The sequence below is a fragment of the Colletes gigas genome, unplaced genomic scaffold (genome assembly GCF_013123115.1).
Source record: "Colletes gigas isolate AHSC1104 unplaced genomic scaffold, ASM1312311v1 Colletes_gigas_Sc00024, whole genome shotgun sequence".
Classification (NCBI taxonomy): domain Eukaryota; kingdom Metazoa; phylum Arthropoda; class Insecta; order Hymenoptera; family Colletidae; genus Colletes; species Colletes gigas.
In genome coordinates this window covers 3087699-3111580 of record NW_025106653.1, presented here as the reverse complement: position 1 = coordinate 3111580, position 23882 = coordinate 3087699, and the positions used below count along the sequence as shown (strand labels likewise).

At 35.9% G+C, this 23882-nt stretch overlaps 1 protein-coding gene across 1 annotated transcript in view; it reads right to left on the bottom strand.

Moving 5' to 3' along the window:
* The window catches only part of LOC122401361 (lachesin-like), a 241232-nt gene that overhangs the window by 16148 nt on the left and 201202 nt on the right, over nt 1-23882 (bottom strand). The window contains 2 exon segments of the mRNA XM_043403441.1: nt 696-866; nt 1490-1609. Of these exon segments, the coding sequence (XP_043259376.1) occupies nt 696-866; nt 1490-1609 (291 nt within the window).

The window sequence follows — 23882 nt, the reverse complement described above, 5'->3', positions numbered from 1 at the left end:
CAATTTTCTATTATCGTGACATTCATCGATATTCCCTTCGGATTAAATTGTAATACATATATTTACAGTCTCGAGAGAAAACATTTTACAGACAAAGAGTTAATAAAATCGAACAACAATGGGAGAGATTTCAAGGCAACCAAGAACAATTTTGGGACTCGAATAGTACAAATATATTTTAATATCAGTTGAAATACTCAATTTCGTTTCAAATTGCAATTTGATGGAGTAATTACAGTGTTTACAGAATGAGGTATATGTTTAATAAGTATTAACGTTCTACCAAATCAGAAGCACTTAAAGCATGGATTTATGTTACGAACACGTCTACCAAACAGTACGCGAAATCTGATAACTATTACTTTGCAAAGTTTGAAATCGTATTAAATCCAACTGTTTAAGAGTTACAGACTTGTAAGGTTTGCGCTCTGTTGCAGCGAAACGAAGGATGCTGTTTTCATACTCTGGTTTTTAATTTCATGTTTTGTCGGTAATACGAATATCCGTGGATAAACGACGAATTCCAGCACAATTCCTCTGCATGTATCAACATTGTGAAATTATTTCAGCGGAAGCTTTTACTAACACTGATTAATTCAACAACAATAGGATGAGAGAGATCGTTTGGACGACAGGATCACGTATGTAGAACTTTCTTTTACATCAAAATTAGTGCATAATATGATAAAGCTCACCGTAAAGACGAATGTTGCCCTCAGCGTCACCGATCGAATTCTTCGAGATGCATTTGTAACCACCCAGATCCTGCTTCTGCAGATTCAGGATAATCAATTGCATTTGAACGCTGTACACCGACGTCTTCTTTTCCGACATGTTGTACTTGTTGTTAGTGATTATCATTTCACCTGCAATTAAAAGTTTAAACACGTGTTATCATTTTAGGATAAATAGAAGCTGAAGAAGAATTTATAGTTTTAACTTTTGAAAATGAAGTAGAATCTTTCGTTTTTGGGTGATTCAAGCTTACAATTGGTAGAAGAGATTAGCTGGTTTGCGTTGTTCGTAGAAAAAAGAAGAGAAATGTTTGGTGGTCTCATTTATGTATCAATATGTTAATTCCTGTCGTGTCGGGGTTTGCACAATCGCAATTCGCGATATTAAAAGAAGAGGGAAATTTTTGAAATTCAAGAAATGACCTACAAACCAGACATTCCTACTATTTTATAGTGAAAAGTTGAGCACACGTGTGCTGTGCAAGGATAAATGCTTTTAGTATATTGCCGCGGTGTGTTTAGCATGTAAAATGAAAAATTTACGCAGGAAAAACGTGCTCCGTGCCACCATTTTGCCGGATCGCGTGCACCCTATGAAGAACGCGTTGCACTTTTATATTTCAACGGAACTCGTCGAAGTCGCTCGAATCCGAGAAACGTCGAACGTAAATCGAATTTTTCGAACGTTTTGCATACTTTATTCGACGGGACGCCAACGAAATAAACCGATGCCGCAATAGTTAATTGAATCTTACCTGATTCGCGTGTCCAATAATTAATGGCCTTTGGGGAAGCTTCCACGAGGCAAACCAGCGTAACGTCGGTTCCAGTTGGTGCGCCAACTAGCTGGTTCGGTACTTGAACCATCGGGTGAACTGCAATTTATCGTGATACCATTAATCAATAGCCCAAACATAAAGTATACGTGTATGTAATAATTATCGGCTACACCGCGATTTGTCACTGGCAATGATAGCGGCCAATGAAACGTAGCGCGCTGACACGTTCCGTTAAAGTAAATTCAATTGCACCGAATTGTATCGCGGGAACAGCTGTCGAATTTATTTATGAATATCATTATATATCCACGTATTATGAACTACGAACTCGAAGATCGCGTTGAGCTCAGAAGACAATTCCAACGATATTTTAAATTTTGAAAGGAATATGAAATATTTAGCGTGAAAAATATCTTAACTGGTACAATGCACAGAGTTATTTATATTGGTAGATAATGGATCAAATTTTAGAAAATTAAAATTTAATTCTAATATTCAATTAACGATAAGGGTTTATCGTGAGTTCTTTCAGTCAAGTTTCTGTTACAGTGCAATGCACGTAGTTATTTAACTGTAAAAAATTGCATCGACTCAATTGCATTGGTACCTAATGGGTCAAATTTTAGAAAATCAAAATTCAATTCTAATACTCAATTAACGATGAGTTTATCGCGAGTTCTTTTAGCCATGTCTCTGTTAACCCCTTGACTTATGATTTAATTCCAAATAATTTTTCAAACGTATTTAATTTCGTTTAAATTTGTTCGTGCAAGGAATGGCCACGAAAAAGAAAAGATTTGCGAATATCTCGTGAATGGTAAAATGTGTCGATTTTAATTTATAAGGCTTGATGACCAGTGGCCTCATAATTGTGAATCTTGACATCAAGAACTTGCGACGAGTCAGATATATCATTGTTGAAGTACAAAACATGAAATTATTTAACTGTAAAAAATTGCATCGCCTCAATTGCATTGATACCTAATGGGTCAAATTTTAGAAAATCAAAATTCAATTCTAATATTCAATTAACGATAAGAGTTTATCGTGAGTTCTTTCAGTCAAGTTTCTGTTACAGTGCAATGCACGTAGTTATTTAACTGTAAAAAATTGCATCGACTCAATTGCATTGGTACCTAATGGGTCAAATTTTAGAAAATCAAAATTCAATTCTAATACTCAATTAACGATGAGTTTATCGCGAGTTCTTTTAGCCATGTCTCTGTTAACCCCTTGACTTATGATTTAATTCCAAATAATTTTTCAAACGTATTTAATTTCGTTTAAATTTGTTCGTGCAAGGAATGGCCACGAAAAAGAAAAGATTTGCGAATATCTCGTGAATGGTAAAATGTGTCGATTTTAATTTATAAGGCTTGATGACCAGTGGCCTCATAATTGTGAATCTTGACATCAAGAACTTGCGACGAGTCAGATACGTCATCGTTGAAGTACAAAACATGAAATTATTTAACTGTAAAAAATTGCATCGACTCAATTGCATTGATACCTAATGGGTCAAATTTTAGAAAATCAAAATTCAATTCTAATATTCAATTAACGATAAGGGTTTATCGTGAGTTCTTTCAGTCTAGTTTCTGTTACAGTGCAATGCACGTAGTTATTTAACTGTAAAAAATTGCATCGACTCAATTGCATTGGTACCTAATGGGTCCAATTTTAGAAAATCAAAATTCAATTCTAATACTCAATTAACGATGAGTTTATCGCGAGTTCTTTTAGCCATGTCTCTGTTAACCCCTTGACATATGATTTAATTCCAAATAATTTTTCAAACGTATTTAATTTCGTTTAAATTTGTTTGTGCAAGGAATGGGCACGAAAAAGTATAGATTTGCGAATATCTCGTGAATGGTAAAATGTGTCGATTTTAATTTATAAGGCTTGATGACCAGTGGCCTCATAATTGTGAATCTTGACATCAAGAACTTGCGACGAGTCAGATACGTCATCGTTGAAGTACAAAACATGAAATTATTTAACTGTAAAAAATTGCATCGACTCAATTGCATTGATACCTAATGGGTCAAATTTTAGAAAATCAAAATTCAATTCTAATATTCAATTAACGATAAGGGTTTATCGTGAGTTCTTTCAGTCTAGTTTCTGTTACAGTGCAATGCACGTAGTTATTTAACTGTAAAAAATTGCATCGACTCAATTGCATTGGTACCTAATGGGTCCAATTTTAGAAAATCAAAATTCAATTCTAATACTCAATTAACGATGAGTTTATCGCGAGTTCTTTTAGCCATGTCTCTGTTAACCCCTTGACTTATGATTTAATTCCAAATAATTTTTCAAACGTATTTAATTTCGTTTAAATTTGTTCGTGCAAGGAATGGCCACGAAAAAGAAAAGATTTGCGAATATCTCGTGAATGGTCAAATGTGTCGATTTTAATTTATAAGGCTTGATGACCAGTGGCCTCATAATTGTGAATCTTGACATCAAGAACTTGCGACGAGTCAGATATATCATTGTTGAAGTACAAAACATGAAATTATTTAACTGTAAAAAATTGCATCGACTCAATTGCATTGATACCTAATGGGTCAAATTTTAGAAAATCAAAATTCAATTCTAATATTCAATTAACGATAAGAGTTTATCGCGAGTTCTTTCAGTCATGTTTTCCTTAACCCCTTGACTTACGATTCAATTCCAAATAATTTTTCAAACGTATTTAATATTCTTTAAATTTGTTCGTACAAGGAATGGCCACAAAAAAGTATAGATTTACGAATATCTCGTGAATGTTAAAATGTGTTGATTTTAATTTATAATGCTTGATGACCAGTGACCTCATAATTGTGAAGCTTGTGACGAGTCAGATATATCATAGTTAAAGTACAATGCATGAAATTATGTAATGTAAAAAATTGCATTGACTCAATCATCGGTATCTAATGCAACAAATTTAGAAAACTCAAAATTTAATTCTAACATTCAATTAACAAGTTTATCGCGAGTTCTTTGAGCGATATTTCCGTTAGAGTTTCTTTCAGACGTGCGTTAGTGGATTCTTATTTCCCCCAGTATCAGAATCATTCTTCGTCTCGATTGTGGTCGAGATCCCTCAGAAGGGATTTGCGGAGTTAAAAATAACAATGATCGGGTACCGATGTTGTATCGCCGTCGGTTTCGTTATGGAATCGTCTTACGCAGCATTTCATAGTGTTCGTCCTTTTGTGGAACCCATTAGCTGCCGCCGGGGCTACGTAACTCATGCTAATGAAATGCTGACGTGCTTGACAGTCTGTCATTTAGAACGAACGGAAGGCAACTCGCGACGGAGGCACGTCCTTCGTTCCGAATATCGTAAGCAGCTTTTCCTGAGCTGCTTAGGTTTTAACAGCCACCCCCGCTGGCCGGTTCTTTTGACCGGAAGCTACGTTTGTCCCAGTATTTCGAGTAACCGGCGCAAAGAGCTTACCGTGCGTTCAGATAGCTTGCTTAATCAAGATACGGGACAGCCTTCTAGAAACGGGACACCTTAGTATCGTCGAGATTGCCAAATAATAGCAATAAGTATCGCTAACAAAAATTCTATGGCCTCCAGGACCACATAATGCAATATAATAACCGTTCTTTGTGGATTGCAATCTATAGAAGGTCTGAAGATTCTTAAAACGAAATGTTTTTAACGACAGAATTTCGCATATTTATTATGTCATCAATTTTTACTATTTGACTAGGGTTCTGTTTTATTTTCAAGCTCTGTTTCATCGCAATAAACAGACGAAACAAGTGTATAATTCGATAGATATCCTATAAACTATACAGCTCAATCGAAATCAGATCAAAAGTTAACAGATAAAGTTAGAATAATGTGGATTGCAATCTATAGAAGATCTGAAGATTTGGTTCCTCAAATGAAATGTTTTTAACGACAGAATTTCGCATATTTATTATGTCATCAATTTTTACTATTTGACTAGGGTTCTGTTTTATTTTCAAGCTCTGTTTCATCGCAATAAACAGACGAAACAAGTGTATAATTCGACATAAATACCCTATGAACTATACAGCTCAATCGAAATCAGACCAAAAGTTAAGAGATAAAGTTAGAATTTTGTGGATTGCAATGTATAGAAGATCTGAAGATTCTTAAAACGAAGTGTTTTTAATGACAGAATATCACATATTTATTATGTCATCAATTTTTACTATTTGTCTAGGATTTTATCTTATTTTTAAGCTCTGTTTCATCGCTGAAATAAATAGACGAAACAAGTGTATAATTATATTTAAATATCTTATAAACTATACAGCTCAATCGAAATGACACAAAGTTAACAAATAAAATTAGTATTTCATTTACATAGAAGATATAAAAATTGTGCCTCGAAGGCGTAGAACGAAAGACAACCTGATAAATGATAATTTAAAATTAATTACAATAAAATTCTTATGAAATAATCTTATGGTATAAAAAAAAATTATTGAGTAATAAGAAAAAATTAATTTTAAAATTAAAATTATATCTAATTTTCATATATCCAGTGAAAATGATCAATAATTATAATTCAATTTTAATTTGATAATAAAAATTAACTAGCACAGCCAAGAACCTCTTGCAATCTCTAAAACTGACAAGACTAACAGACTATGATCTACCTGAGTCGCTAATAACTCACAAAGTGGCTGTTGCGACATTATAAACGAAACGAAAATAAATAAATAAATGTATAACAATAGTAAAAGAATCTGCAGCCCATCGACGCATCACTTTTGCCAATACGATTCGGTTTTAAAGACGTAAATCTCATCGAACGAGAAACTATAAATAATCTTGCGAAATCCTACAGTCTGAAACATTGTTTTTTTCGCTCTCACTGCTTCTCTTCTTTGAAGTATGTTTGGTGCTGGCTATTGTGCGAGCACGAGATGTACTTGAATATCATTGGCAGTAATAAACCCTGTTAGTTTTGGTTCCTTCGAGCGAACAGAGCACTTGTGCAATGAGTTTCGTAAACGTACACAACCGAAATGGACAGGTGGTGTACCTGCACCGCGATTGTATAGTTATAAAATTGTTATAGGATCGGCAGAAGAGGCCTGCAGAGAAACGTCGGTATCGGGCGAACAAGTTTTGTATCGTAAAACTCAAAGTGGCGGAATTCTGAACGACATGTCGTTACACAGTTGCCAAAAATTTCAGTCGAACATCAGTGATAAATCCATCAAGATTTTCCATCCATAAAAGTATTCTGTTCAAAACGATCTATTCGAACGAAGTCAGAGAGTAGTCGACTAATTTTGTCTCGTTTTTAAAATTTATTATTACTTTTCTACACAAAGTTAAGTATTCTTCTAATATCAGTGATAAATCTATCAAGATTTTCGGACGAACAGCCATCCATAAAAGTTTTCTGTTGAAAACAATCTATTCGAACAAAGTTAGAGAGTGGCAGACTAATTTTGTCTCGTCTTTTGAATTTATTTTTACTTTTCCACACAGAGTTAAGTATTCTTCTAATATCAGTATTATTTTTTTAATATCAGTGGTAAATCCATCAAGATTTTCCATCCATAAAAGTATTCTGTTCTAAACGATCTATTCGATCAAAGTTAGAGAGTAGTAGGCTAATTTTGTCTCGTCTTTTTAATTTATTTTTACTTTTCCATACAGAGTTAAGCATTCTTCTAATATCAGTATTATTTTTTTAATATCAGTGATAAATCCATCAAGATTTTCCATCCATAAAAGTACTCTGTTCAAAACGATCTATTCGATCGAAGTTAGAGAATAGTAGGCTAATTTTGTCTCGTCTTTTTGATTTATTTTTACTTTTCCACACAGAGTTAAGTATTCTTCTAATATCAGTATTATTTTTTTAATATCAGTGGTAAATCCATCAAGATTTTCCACCCATAAAAGTATTCTGTTCAAAATGATCTATTCGAACGAAGTCAGAGAGTAGTCGACTAATTTTGTCTCGTTTTTTAAATTTATTATTACTTTTCTACACAAAGTTAAGTATTCTTCTAATATCAGTGATAAATCTATCAAGATTTTCGGACGAACAGCCATCCATAAAAGTATTCTGTTGAAAACAATCTATTCAAACGAAGTTAGAGAATAGTAGGCTAATTTTGTCTCGTCTTTTTGATTTATTTTTACTTTTCCACACAGAGTTAAGTATTCTTCTAATATCAGTATTATTCTTTTAATATCAGTGATAAATCCATCAAGATTTTCCATCCATAAAAGTATTCTGTTCAAAACGATCTATTCGAACAAAGTTGGAGAGTAGTCGACTAATTTTATCTCATTTTTTAAATTTATTTTTACTTTTTTTTACACAGAGTTAAGTATTCTTGGCTTTTAACGTTTATTTCAATTCTTTAACAAAGAATTAAATGCCCCCAAAAAAGGTAGTTTATTCCGTAAGTTGCAAGGAAGTTTTTAAAACAAAATGAGAAAAAATAAAAATTCTAAAAATACGCGTGTAGAAATTAAACAACAGAGGATAGGCCAACTTGTTTTTGGAAGAAAGAACTCGGTATTTGCTCGACTATAACGTTAATCAAATCAGCGAGGCGTGTAGTTAAATAGACTCTCGAGTCGATTAATTATTTGCAATGTACGATTGGAAATTTGTTAAAGGGAACGTTAATAAACAAGCCTGTTGTGCCACAGAGAAGTAATTTTTAAACAGCGATTCAATTTTCCCCGTGAAACGCGATTAATTACGAGCACGTTAATACGCAAAAGTGATAGTAAAAATTTTGTTAAACGACAATTTGCAAGTTTCGTTGCCGCGTTATAGAAATTAACGTGTACCGACGATTTAAACAATTTTTCCGCATAATTGAAGCCCCGTGTCGAACGATACGAACGGAGGGAATTATTTAATACGTCAACGGTCCAATTAAAACTTTTTCGATGTCGTTACAAACGTATGGGGCTCATAAATCAATCTTTATATCTCGACGCTCGTATCCTGTTTGGTACCGACGCGTATATTCATTTACCGCGGCTCGATTGTGGCTGCGTCGTTTCGGTTGGATGTTTAGATTAATGAGCCGAGCGTAATCCGGTTCTGTAATTGCCCGGGCGAGGCTACGATGACACCAAAAACGCGAACAAAGACGTATCGTTCGCGTTAAATACGCGCTCGAATGATCGAACCGTCAGGAACGGCGACGAATTCTTTCAGAAAGTATCTCCTGATAAACGAAATTCACGAATACGTCGCTGGTACGATGATGACGTTATAAATACAGTCGAAATCGGTTATAACGAGCGCGAGCATAACGGAACGACAGCTGTAACGGCCAAAAATCTATAATGATTTTAACTCACTGAATATTGCCATAAAATTAATCACTGTTATAACGAGCGTTATGGACGTACCTTATAAATTCTCGGGAATTAAACACAAACGCGAAAAATTCAACGATAAACAAAAGCTTACAGTCGCTTTCAGGACGATTATTAAAATATCGATAAACGTGGATTCGGTTTTTTACGGCTCCGTGCGTTAATTGTTTGGATAATCGACGTAAATATAGAGCTCGCAGCGATCGTAATAAATTCGTACGATCTGATTTTTCTATGCAGCAAGTTCCATTGTAAATTTGTTCATGATTTCACGCCTTTGATAACTTATGGTAGCATCAATCTGGTCTTCTCGTAATTGGAGAAACGTAATCGCGACAGGACGAAATACTGTAAGGGTGGCATTCCCTTTAGATGTTGAGGGGGGGCCAGGGCCGGTATTTTGGCCGGGGATAGGTCGGTTCGCCGCGAAATAAATCATTTAAATTGGAGGAAAGAGAAATCCCGGCTAATAGCTTAGGATTCCGTGAAGGTGTGTCCCCTGATGCGATTGCGGCGATGAAGTAAGCCTGTAAGGCGAAACATTGGGACGCTCTAATAGGTTTCCAGGTCGGCTGGTCAAGCCGCTTTCTGTGGTTTCGACGACGGTAGCCGATCCTCGTGATGAGTATTAGCGCTATAATATCAGAAGTTCGCGATAACCTTCAATAAATTCTTCTTAACTTGTATCACGAGCATTCAGAACCTCCTTTCGAGCGTGATAAATAATCGTCGATCGCACAGTTTTGCATCGTTGCTTCGTAAGCCTCGTATCACTGAAACTTACTTCAATTTTACCATTTCTTTTATTTTAGCGTCGCAGAAAATGTTGCACGTTTGCAAATCTTTGATCTTTCGTCATAATTTGGATATTATAAAGAAAAGAAAATATACGAATGTACAGTCGCCGCGGAATGTATGTTGACACGTCTCAAAAGTGCATATTTTCTATTTCAAATCAATAATTTAGAAATTAATCGAAAGTACATATTAGGTATGTTATTTAATACAATAGAAACTAGCATGTGTAGCACCAAAGAGGACATAAAGTTTATAATAATGACAGAAAAAATTAAATAACTTTTTACTCGTAAAGATTCGTAATTGAGTGTATACTTAACAATAAAACAACATAATTAATATGAAGTTTGATACCCTTTGTTTCTTACGACCTCTTCAAGTCTTCTAGGCATACTTTCAAACAATTTATTTATAACATTTTCATCGATACTGTTCCAAGCATTCAGTAGTGCTTGTTTAAAAACTGATTTATTATTTCGAAATTTCTCACTTACATTTCGATCTAAGTGATCCCACAGATGTTCGATTAAATTCAAATCCGGACTTTGAGCAGGCCATGGTAACAATTGAATATCATTTTCATTTAAATATTTCGTCGCTAGTTTACATTCATATTTGGGATCGTTATCTTGCTGGAAGATATAATCACCGTGAATGTCCATTTGTAGTATCGAATCTTGTAAATTCTGTTGCAAAATATTTACGTATGTTAATATTTGCTCCTGTTAATATCCCGTCTATAAAGTGCTTTACCGTAGGCGTTATCACTGTTGATTTAAAGCATTCACCTTGCTTTCTCCACACATATTTCCTTCTACTACAACATCGAAGTTCAAATTTTGATTCGCCGCTGAATATAACCTTCTTCCAGAAATCTGGTGATTTATTTTTAAACTGTTTCGCGAACGCTAAACGTTTTTTAGCATTAATTTTAGATATGAATGGTCGTTTTTTTTATATTCGTCCTGCGAATTCTGCTTCTTTTATGCGTGCACGAATTTGTGTTTCTTGAATCGGTAGATTTAAATCAAATTTCAAATGTTTGGTCGAAACAAAGGGGTTTTTCTTCACTCCTCGTACAATCATCCGATCCTGGTTTTCTGCAGTTCCATTCTGTTCTAATCTATGTACTATTTTCCTTACACCTTCTGCAGAAATGTTGAAATCAACAGCAATTTTTCTTATAGAATCTCCTCCTATTCTTCTGCTAAATATTTGTGACCTTTCTGCAGGTGTGAGTTCTCTAGTTTTCGGCACTATAAAGCAATGTTTATAATTTAAAGTGATATTATATGTAGGATATTGTTCAACATTGAGAAAAAACAAATAAATCATTAATTAACACCTGTTGTACAAATATATTATAACAAAATAAGCTCAAAATTGCGTGCCAACTTACTTTCCGCGTGAGCGTTTATGCAAACTTAAAACTATACGTCCGTTATTTACAGTTTCCTGAACTAAACCGAACAATAAGCTAGTAGAAGTAAACAATAAGTGATATATAAGTTCAGAGCCTGGAAAAGAATGTAAACACTTGGCCTTTCATTAGAAATACATACTTCCGAAACATGTCAACATACATTCCGCGGCGACTGTAACATAGATTTTCTTAATCAGTTCACATATAATTTCTAGCTATATCCGGAGCTTGTTGATCGTTCAGAATTCGAGATGAGCGTTTGGTGATCGACGAACTCATTAATTTGTTGCACGTTAGAGGATATAACGATCAAGTATCGAAGCCAGGAAATGGCAGCCACCGTATATGGTGTGCTTGCTGAATGTATTTTAGTCGAAGCAAGACGTCTGATGCGAATCGTTTCCCCGATAGACGTCTGCCAATCAAGGGAACGTTTCGGAGAATACGCGAACGCCTCTCAGAAACAGGTTCATCTAGAAAACGTAGGTCGGTGCGGTAGACCAATCAGTACTGGATCTGTTAATCCCGAAAACGGAATCTTGAATCGATCTGAGAGTTAACTGGAGTACTTGTTCTCTGTTTATGTCTATCATCAAACACTTTTTATCTGTAATTCATTAATGAAGATTCGCAGGAAACAGAATATGGGCAGAGAAAAATATGTGTAACATAGGAATAGAACTCAAGAAAGTATAATTGTCAACTGGGATAATTGGTCAAATTCGAGGACACAATTTTAATAGGCTGAACAAACTTATTAACACTAGATAATGCATATTTAAAATTGCAGAACGTGTAAATATTATTTTTTAACAACTTATGTTGAATTATATTACATATATTATATACATATATTCTAATTAAAAGAAAAATCGTATTTTAAGGTAATTCTCAACATGAAAGGTATCGATAAATATACGTGCGATCAATACCCGTAAATCTAATGTTAAATGCCTGAGCAAATAGTTCAGAATACTTGTAAACGTATTTTATTTTGTCTTTCTAGCTCCGTAATGTGGAATGAAAAGAAATTTGAGGAAATTGTTGCACACGAAACGATTAAAATCGATTTAATTTGAACGAAGAATGAAGTTTATTTTGGCTTCTGAATAGTATGAATAGTATAGTTTTCGTTAAATTTCTAATTCGTCAGAATCTATCGTATTAGATCCATAGCATTGTGATCTATCGATCCCCCACATCGTAGCCACAGAATTTACTCTTCTTCGGTCCGTTCAACAGGTTGGTTGCACTTTTGTTTCGTCTTCTGTTTGCTTTTTCACTGACGATTTTAATTATTCCCGAGTCCTTCATAATTAGTTATTGAACAGACTATTCCCAGACTAGGATAAAATAAAAAATTTAAATCATTTACTTAATCCTTGCCTAGTAGGCTTAGGATGACTTCCAGTTTCCACGTTTACTTTTTCTGTATAATTTCCCACGTTTATAAAAATCGTAAAAAAAGATGTGATTTGTTTTTGTAATCATAGCTTGCTTTTAGAGTAATTTTTGTAATTTTAACCCCCATTTGAAACTGAAAGATCGAGATATAAGGGAAGCTCGATCGAGACCGTTGAATTTGTCGTCCTTCGAACGAAATGGTACCGGTTACGTGGGCGCTGGGAAGTGCAAAATCTTGTATCAATCGTCCAAAATGGCACGAAGAAGATACAAGTCCTGTTCCACGGTGTTAAAACAGCAAATCGATTAAAGATGTCCGGGAGGAATATCGTCGAGCGAAATACGCTCGCCTTGCTGCGGCAAAACGCTAGGAAATCCTGTAATAGGTTTCTGGGTTGACTGGTCAGGGAGCAGAATGTGGTTTCGTGGGGTTGGCTCCCATAGAAAGCAGAATTCCCTCTGCTCCGGAGCCAAAGGACAGATCTTGCTACTTCCGTGGTAATACTATAACCTCCGCGTTTCCCTGCATCGTTGCCCATCCCGCGTGAATAGACGATTGGTACGACGTTATTTCGTTCAATATTGATAGACGGTTTAAAGATGCATCCGACACCGTGGAACGGGACGGAGCTTTGCCACGCCTGGCTCTGTTTTTGCCCGAATAACTCTTGGAATAATGTAAGTTTAACCGTCGCCGCGCAGCGCGACCAGGTGTTGCTTCTCCACTCGTTAAAGAGTGGTTTTAAGCCGGAAGAGATCAAATTAACACTCTGCCGGACCGATGTACGTAAAACTTGTTTACGAGGACCGAGTTTTGCTTTCAGACAGTTTACAATATTTTTTGCAACGATCGAAATTCACGATTCCTGACCGGATTAATTTTCTGTGACATTTAATTAAATACTGCGACTAATGGGGGAAAATATTTAATTCATATGTAGAGCACAATTTTTTCATAGGAGGATTTTACATATAGCAGGAATATCGATGTAAATAAATTTAAAATTGGTGGATTCCATTATAGATGTTTCTCAAATTTTCACACAGTGTATAAAGATATTTGTAAGCAAAATCTTAAATACTGGGAGCATTTTGTAATTAGCTAGATTAAATGAGAGCAGAGTTTTGTATGAAAAAATTTCATTTATTTTTCACTGAGAAATCAGTTAACTTTTCGGTTGTATCATAAAGAGTACTGTTTAAATGAATTGAAAGTGTCGATGATCGAGTTGGTAATTTAGTAAACTCTAGCTGTGAAAGTAAGTCGAGAAACGTTGGGATATTGCTTACATTTAGCAGTTAAAAATGCATTCTCGAGCCCGTTTAGTGTTTCCGTGGGATTTCTGGCACGCAACAACGGGGTATTCGATTTCTGTCGTTGGAAAGAACGTTTCCATCGATGCTATCCGAAGGAATCCGTCGGTCGTGATGTTGCAAACGATAACGCGATCATAAATCACGATAGCCTGCCTAAAAAGTACTGCGCGTAAAAAGGATGTAAACCAGAAATCGTAAACTGTAGTTTAACGTGTAAGAGGTAAAAGGCGACAGAAATCCAATACTGCAGTAGGAGGTATCTGCGTGAAGTTCTTATCTATAGAACCGAGGGGCGGAATTTCAGATTCGAGTGTGGACAGTAAATGTGGAAATTTTACACCAGATTGCTTGTAATTTCTACGAACCCATTCTGTGGTCGTTAAGAGTCTAACGTTACGTCCTATAGTTGCTTCGTCTTCGAATTCCTGGCTACTTCGTTCGAAACGAATATTACACTCGTTATTTAAAAAGCTACGATTTTGGTCTGCTACATTTAACCCCTTAACGTTCATGCCCGAGTCTGACTGCTTTGAAAAATAATATTTGTTTAATCCAACGGTTTAAGGGATGATAATATTTGTTTTCCTTCAAATTATACGTTAGATATAACATTGTAATTAACAAAAATCGTATTTTTAGAAACAAATTCAAGAAAGAAAACTGATCATTGTTGGTTGACCCGAAAAATATGAGCGTTAAGGGGTTAAGAGAATCGAATGTTGAAGATATTATAATAAGAACTAATGCAATGATGGATAAGTTATATTATTGTGGCGCTGCTCATCAGTAAGGCTTTCTAGCAGGTCCTGCTTTAGACGATTGGGATATTGGGAAGTCGTTCGAGGAATGTATATATAACAATCGAGGGGTCGGTCGAGCGCTTGTGAGAGCGCGAGCCCTCTGGCGGCGAGCATGGGAAGCGACGCCACATTATTATCTTGAAATTCCTGGCTACTTCATTCTCAATTCAAATAAATATTATACTCACTACTTTAAAAGCTACGATTTTTATATCCTCGTCACAAATACTAAAATAAACATATTATAATAAGAACTAATGCAACGATGGAAAAGTTATATTATCGTCTTCGAATTTCTGACTGCTTCATTCTCAATTCAAAACAAATATTACATTCATTATTTAAAATGCTATGAATTTTATATCCTAGTCACGAATAGTAAAACAAATCATAATAAGAACTAATGCAACGATGGAAAAGTTATATTATCGTCTTCGAATTCGTGACTGTTTCATTCTCAATTCAAAACAAATATTATACTCACTATTTTAAAAGCTACGATTTTTTTATCCTTGTCACGAATATTAAAACAAACATATTGTAATGAGAACTAATACAACGATGGAGAATTATGAGATCCTTCAAGGACTCTCCTCGTAAAGATCGTCGATCTTTGTAGGCTAAGAATCAATAAAATGAAAAAAAGTTTGACCTGGACATCGAATAAAGATGAATCTTAGAAAAGAATTAAAATTGAAGTTATACAAAATAGAACTTGAATTCTCTTGCCTCGTAATTAGTAAAAATTTTCCTGCCCTTTGAACTCTTGTTGAGAGATTCGAATAAATTGTACGATTTAAGAATGTTGTACAATTGGTAATCACTTGAATTTTTTGAAATTTGACACATTGGTAGAATACTGGAAATATTCACTGTATTTTTCACTGAATATGTATTTAATTAAATTTCAAAAATGTAGAGTATATAAGAGTTTGGTTTTTGTAAATACGAATTTTTTGAAGCCATATAACGTCGATTTCAGATATTTATAAACAATTGATGACATTCAATATGGCTAAATTAGCAAAAGAGAAGCAAGCTGTGAGACGTATTGATGTGAAATATGCCAAAAATAGATTTCCAAGTAATTTGCACAATGTATCAAAATAGTTAAATAAATAAAATTTTTCATATTAAAAATATGGAATAACAGTCTCTAATACGAAGCTTTGTTTTCGAGCAAATCGATTTTGAATGTTCGTCCAGTCTGTGTGAAATTAAATACGACTTCAGTGATGCTTCTGACCATTATCTACTATTTCTACTTGCAAACATAAAAAATGACGTTACTATTTTTTTTATTTGGCTCCACTTTGTTGAAATATAGTATGATCGCCAGGAAACAGATAATACCATCGTAAAAATTTATGAAATACTAAAATTTACAAAAATTAAGTAGAAATTATGAGTAATGGTCAGACGCGTCAGACCATATTACAAGAAGAAAGAAAAATCTTGAGTCAGACATTCTAGTCATCCATCGTGTACACAATCACTGAAACTTTCACACCTACTGTATTATATACTTACAACAGAAAATTATAATGCACAAACATTTCGTTTACTAACGAAAACAATGCAAGCAAGATACCGTTTGATAAAGTATATTCACAACACTGCGAATTGCATAAATTCCAACGAAATAAAGCAACTACTTCTTCGCGGAATTCATAATTAGTAAAACTTTTCCTTTTCTTCGAACTCCTGTTGAGACGATCGAAAAAATCGTACGACTCGTCGATGGATCCAACAACGACGAAGGACGTTAGAACGTAAACGGTTTCTATAAAAAAAAAAACGTGATATACAATAACGCGGAGGCGTTCCTTGGCGGGGCGTCCTAGTCGTAAATTCTTCGCGTTCGTATCGTCATAAACAATTACACCGATTCCACGAGCGATCCCCCGGAAACGGCGGAATTGCGCGGAACGAAATAAAGCTTCGAACAATTTGTCCCAGAAGAGGTGAACTGGCCCCGAAATTGTTCCACCGTTGGCAGTGATTTACGGCAGTTGTAATCAGTTTGATTAACGCAGACAGCCGCGATAAATGCAGGTAGCGTGAGGCTGCTTCAATTTGCGAAGAACTCGCGAACGTTCGGCGGAACCGTGTCGCGAGACTCGCCTATTGGGTCTATCGGGCAGATTCATCGTTTCCTTTTCCCCGCATTTTTTCCACCGTTGAAAACTGGCCACAGAAACGTCCACTCAAAATAAACAATAGAAACAACAGAAGTTCTCCAGCTACTCTCAATGAGCTATGTTTTTTGGTTCTCTATTTTACTGCTCGAAACTTGCATGGTGGGTCTCGAGAGACCCATCGGTAATTCTCATTCGTGTCGAATGTAAACAATAGGAATAACAGAAATCCTCCAGCTGGTCTCATTGAACTGTGCATTTTCCTATTTTGGTGCTTGAAATTTGCACGGTGCGTCTTTCGAGACCCATCGGTAATTTTCATTCGTGCCAAATGAAAACAATAGAAATAAGAGAAATCCTCCAGCTGGTCTCATTTAACCGTGCTTTTTCCTATTTTAGTGTTTGAAATTTGCTCGGTGGGTCTTTCGGGACCCATCGGTAATTTTCATTCGTGATCAACGTAAACAATAGAAATAACAGAAATCCTCCAGCTGGTCTCATTGAACTATGCTTTTTCCTATTTTGATACTCAAAATTTGCACGGTGGGTCTTTCGTAGTAATTTCCATTCGTGCTTTGCTTTTATTTCTATAAATTTTTTACTTTTATTCGAGGAATCAACTCTCTGCGCTGTTGTAGCATCTCGTAACGTTCGTACTATATTTCAGTAGACAGTAATTAACAAATCGAATGTTGGAAGAGGACAAACACGGCGTAGTTTCACCAGCAAATATTTTAACCGCGTTAACCGATCGCACGTTAATCGCGAACGCTACGAAGAGGTATGGCGTGATCGGGGCGCAATGAGTTTTACAGTGGCTGGAGAGTCGGTCAAAAGTTAGAAGTTAATCCGCACGAGTCTAAATTAAGTCCCGCGAGTGAAGCGGACTAGATAGATAGCTGGTGGGCACGTTTAGTTAGGGTGGAATAGTTACCTTCCCGGTAGATTTAACCCTTTAATTTTCTCGGTCGAAATATTCCGTAGAAGCAGACCGCATTTGGAAATAACTTCGCGAACACATCTCTGCCACTTCTGAGACCCGTTCTAATAATTTATTTCAAGTTTCTGCCGCGGTTTAAACGACCTGCCTGACGTTTTCGAACGACGATTCAGGTCTCCTTATAATTTTGTTGTGAATTATATTTTTTATTTCCACGTTAAAGGGCACAGGATATTCATATGGGAAATTTCTGGTACCATAGTAGTGGTTATAAAGAAAATATAGACTTGTCAAATAGCACTGAAAATTAAAAAAAAATATTCAAAATTAAATCTCTATTTAATATTAGTGTGAATATGAATTGTTATGATTTTTTTAGAAATCTAGAATGATACTCTCAAATGCATTTTGACAAATGTAAATATTCTCAAATACTAGTGAAGAAACAACATACATCTGCATATTTTGAATTTCTAAAAAAGTTTTAAAACACATCCAATGACACCCTCTAAATTAGTCAAAATTCTATTTTTTTTTTCTTATAATAACGTAACAAAATTGAAGTAATTAAGAGCGTGGACAGGTTCAGGAAGACTCCGTTTTTTATTTTTCGGTAAATTCACCGTATAGTTGAGACGTGGGAGGGGCTGGTTGTCAATCAGTGCAGAGATTCGTCGGAAATAGTACAAGTTGCCAAAGTCTCGGTGTCCTCTTAAACGGTTCGCTGTGTTGCTTGACATAAAATAAGCTTACAAGGCAAGACATTAGGGGTTTCTGGGTGCGCTCTCGGGTCGTTTGCTCGTGGAGTTTCCTGGTAGTCTGCGGTTTTCACGAGATAAGTACGGTGCACGAAAAGTAGAATTCTCGTCGCCCCTGGACGAGAGGGATGTGGTGTTTCTCGTCTAATAAGATAACATCTGATCCCGTTCTATCACATAAACTATATTTTCCTACTACAGCCTCCCACTAAACGTCCATCACCTGTGTTTAAAAACCTAACGACGTTTTTCGCTACGAAACACCGAAAAATTCAATGTAAAAGCGTGTTTATTTCTTTCCCTCGAATATTTACAAAATATTAATTCGTTTCTTCGATTTGTATGAATACATTTATTATCAACTGTTCAGGGGGACAAACATTGTTCCATAAAGAAGTATCCTAATGTTACACGTGAGAAACTGATACCAAAGGCAACGATAAAACACGATTATTTTGTTCCTCTTGCTCCTAGAAAATTCACACAAACTTAATTAAAAATAAGGAAAATAAATCGCGGAAATTCGAAAATCCAGTTATCCCTATATTGCTTCAGGAATGAATTTTTCAAAACGATATCGACTCTTTGACCATCGTTTGCGCGAAAGTGCATTAGCAAACTGCTATAGGAGATAATTACGCGAGGCTTGTAATAAATTAAACGTTGGATCGAGGACCACGAGCGCGCATTGTTCGGCGAATATAAGACAGTCTAATTAAACAGTTGAATTTGTTTTCTGCGCGGCTAATAAATCGGCCGTAACCAGCCGGACAATTAACCGGACCTCTGGTGAATTCACTCGAAGCGTCAGTTATTTCCATTCGCACGTTGCTATTCAAGTGTCGTAACAACGTAGGGAAGGGGGAGGGGATGGGGAATGGAAGGTGTTGGCAACGGTTAAGCACGCTTTCTGCGCAATAATGACCAGCTATTGCACAATTGGGAATTACGCGTTGAATTTGAGCTACCGCATGTTTAATTCACAGGCCAGAGATTATTAATCTGATTTCCAACCTCTGCCACGCGTGTACACCACACGCTCGAAATTATCATTGCGTTCCATCGCAACGCGTCAAACCATCTCGATAAAACTGTCGAACGTCGTACTTTTCGTTACAATAAATCCATGTTCCCATATGAGAATATTAAATACTTCTAATTTTATATCGAATTTACTCGATTTTCTGAGATCCTTTGGGCAATTTAGATATTTATTTATTCCTTCGAAGGATCGATAGAATTTTTCTAGATTTTCCTTCTTTGTAGACTGGAAAGTGATGAAACTAATTTGATTTGCAACCTCTGCCACGTGTGTACACCACACTTTCGAAATTATCATTGCCTTTCATCGTTAAACCATCTCGATAAAACTGTCGAACGTAGTACTTTTCGTTACAATAAATCCACGTTCCTTCATGAGAATATTAAATACTTCTAATTTTATATAGAACTTACATGATTTACTGTTGCAGATGTGAGCGTTTTGTAATTCGCGCGCGTCTTTGAAGGTATGTAGGAGCAGTGTGATCGTCGATTGTTGGGCAAATAAAAGAAACGTACGAAGAAGCCGCATGTAGTTCCGTTCGGTTTTTTAATAAAGAAAACCCCATAGCTCTAACATTTTCTAAGCAATTTTCTTGGGCAATTTAGATATTTATTTATTTCTTCGAACTATCGAAAGAATTTTTCTAGACTTTCCTACTTCGTACATTGGAATGTGATAAAATTAATTCGACTACCAATTAATCGCATATCGTGTTTTCTTTGGAGTAAATTTCTCGACTAATGAATTTCACGAATTATCGGGAAAAGTTTCATTAGATGTTGTGTACGTCTCGTGTGATTTATGCATGATAGTCGACCGTCCCATTTCACCTGAGTGGCTAGACAGTTCTTGAATTAACGATTTTGTAACAGATGGATAGGTCGTGCGGGATCGTCGTACCGCTCGTTGCCTTGATCCAAATCCACTTGGTTTGTATTTTTGGGTTCACTTGAAGACATTCGATTATTCAGCACTGGATGCTGGTTTTGGAATTGATCGATGCCCGTTTCCAGAAATTTTTGTTTATTTAAACAACTGCATTATTGATGTATAAAATCAAGGTTGAATAGAAAACAATAGTTACTAATTCTGCATTTACTCACAACCCTTTTATTCGAAAATTAATACCCAAATAATTCCCATCATCTATCGTGTACACTTTTCTGCGACTTATTGCAGAAAAAGAAGAGAAATTTAGGCCGTGTATAGGTGAAAACCACCTTAGTACACGGGGGGGGGGGGGTGGCAAAGGCAACAGAGGCAGCGAGCGTGCAGGGAGATAGTCATCGTCTCCTTCTTTGCATAATTTCAACGCGGCAAAAGGGAAGCTCCCGCGTCCGTATTAGAACAGAAGAAGCCGCGGAAGGAAGAAAAGCGTCGGGGACAAAGGGGATGGGAGGGGGGAACGGTCGTCGGCGTCGGAGTCGGTAAAGGGAAGGGGAAAAAGGAAGGAAAAATAAAATACAGCTTAAATAACAGCGCGAACCGACGTGGCTAAGGCGCGCCGAAAAGGGTGCTTGGGAAGGAGTCGAGGCGGCTGGAGGAGCGTCGAAAGGACAGAAAGATAATAAAATTACACTTGAGGCGATATACCTACTCGACGTTTCGAGTTTGGGGAGGACAGTGTGGCGAGTAGGAGGGCCGCGCGAAGAGTGAACCCCGGGAAAAGAACCCCCGGGAGAAGAAAAGAGAACGAGTGGAAGAAGCATCTAACAAGGTCGACCTTGTCCAGTGCCTTTTGGACGAGAGTCGGATCAAAACATAGGGTCCGACGAGTGTGCAATAACGTCAGAGTGCGGGGGGGGGGGATGACCACCCATTATTATGAGAAATTTGTTTCACGGGACTTGGGGGATGTTCGACCCTCGAGACTTTTAATTTCACGCTTCTGTGGAACATGAATTTATTTATCGAGCTCTTTTTTTAGTCAGGTGGCTCTACGTCTTGAAAAGCTATGAAACAGTGAATCCTCGATTAACCCCTTACGATTTATTTCGATCATTTAATCGAAACTAACGTAGTTAATAATAAATTTTTATTAAGTATTGTAAGGAGTGTATGTGTGTGGTTCGGAGAACCGTTATCGTTGGCGTCGATAGGAGTGTTTAGTCTAAGCTAGAGTAGGTATCGAGTGAGGTGTTTAGGTTTAAGCTGAAATACGTTTTAGGGACTGCGTCTCGAACGTGCGTTTTGTTTAGATCATTATTATAAGATAGGAATAAGGAAGGGTCGACTTTGACTGCAGGAAAGTCACTCTGTATCGAACGTTAGTCGAGAGCAGTCACAGTTTTACGTTTATGATCTTTTACGTTTACGTTTTATGTCTTTCTTTTATGTTCTTTATGTTAAATAGTTAGTAAATATTAAATACTATAATTATATCGTTACGTTTAGTGTTCACGTATTTGAATCCGTCCACACGCCTCTCTGACCATCCTCAACAATCCTTACAGTATTTAGTACAGTGGCCAACTTGAATTTTTTTTTTGTGTTTCTGATTCGATCGAAGCTCCAATTAAAGAATTAACGAAAAGTTGAAACTAAGTAGCAGTAAAATCTAGAGCAGGAATTACCTAAGTAGAATGATGATTTTTATGCTTGTTAATGAAATATATTGGAACGAATCGTGGTGGAATCGATCGAAATAAAGTAGCAGTATCAACTATACTGCGTCGTTCAAGTTGTCGCCGTTCGATTTCAACTTGTAATATCTTGAAGAGCAATATTGTATACCGGTCACTTTGTGCTGGTACTCGAAACTTTCGAACTTCGAGTACCGAATATTACTTAACTTCTTATATTTCTTCAAACGGTTCCTACAGTCTCCACTCGTGAAGTTTGGACTAGAGAATAGCTTGAACGATGCAACGTCGGGCCAGAAATGATAAAAAATTTAGCGAAAACCGTTATGCTCGAGAGCACTTCCAGAAAATGTTATACAATTGGTAATCACTGAATTTTCTGAAACTTGCCACGCTGGTAGAATATTGGAAAGGAATGAAAACTAACAAAGACCAGCACTTTCTACGTAATATTCACGAAAACTATGGTCAAAGATATGATTGGAATATGTATTTAATTAAATTTCACTTGTAAGAGTGAATTTCAGATATTTATAAACAATTGATGACATTCGATATGGCTAAATTAACAAAAAGAGAAACAAGCTGTGAGACACATTGATGTGAAAGACGTCAAAAATACATTTCCAAGTAACTTGCACAATATATCAAAATAGTTAAATAAATAAAATTTTTCATATTAAAAATATGAAATAACATTCTCTAATATGAAGCTTTGTTTTCGAGCAAATCGATTTTGAAAGTTCGTCTAGTCTGTGTGAAATTAAATACTTCAGTGATGCGTCTGACCATTATCTACTATTTCTACTTGTAAACATAAAAAATGATGTTACTATTTCTTTTATTTGGCTCCACCTTCTTGAAATATAGTAAGATTGCCAGGAAACAGATAATACCACCGTCATAATTTACAAAATACTAAAATTTACAAAAATTAAGTAGAAATTACGAGTATGGTCAGACGCGTCAGACAAGATTGCATTGCAAGGAGAGAGAAACGTATTGAGTCAGAAATTTAAATTAGCCATCGTGTAGACAGTCACTGAAACTTTAACATCTACGATGATATACAGGGTGTCTCACCCGATTTTTGAAACAAAAAATGTTTCAGCGGAGGCTTGAATGGTATCGAGTGGAACATATTCTGATGTTATTAGTTTTTTCGTGAGTGGACGCGTAAAGGTCATATAAAGGTCAACTTTGTTTTTTTAAATGGAATGGGGTATTTTTTAATACAACGATCGATTCAGCTGGACAATCGTTATAAAAAAGTACTAACTAAGGTCTGGTAACTCTAGAACATTGAAAAATTCGATGGCTTAAATAATAGTTTGAAGCCTTAAAAACATTATGCGAAAGGTCTCAGTGTCGGAACAATGTTTTTGCTGAAAATTTAGAGCCCCAAACGATGACGTGTATCTGCGTCCTGTAGCGTCATTACTACCGCGCTAAGACGTTAGCTCTGTTTACCAACGTTAGACTAGCAAAAACAACGTAAACCAGTCATTATTTGATCGATTTAAAAAATGCCGTGATGTAAATGGTCGTTACGTTGAACCATTCCTGTAAATAAACGCTAACGTCTTAGTACAACAGTAATGGTGCTTTAGAATTATTTAAATTGAAATATCTCCTGAACTACTAATTTTTCGACGTTACATTGCTAGTACTTTTTTATAACGATTGTACAGCTGAATCGATTGATGTATTAAAAAATACCTCATTCCATTTAAAAAAACAAAGTTGACCTTTATATGACCTTTACGCGTCCACTCACGAAAAAACTAGTAACATCAGAATATGCTCCACTCGA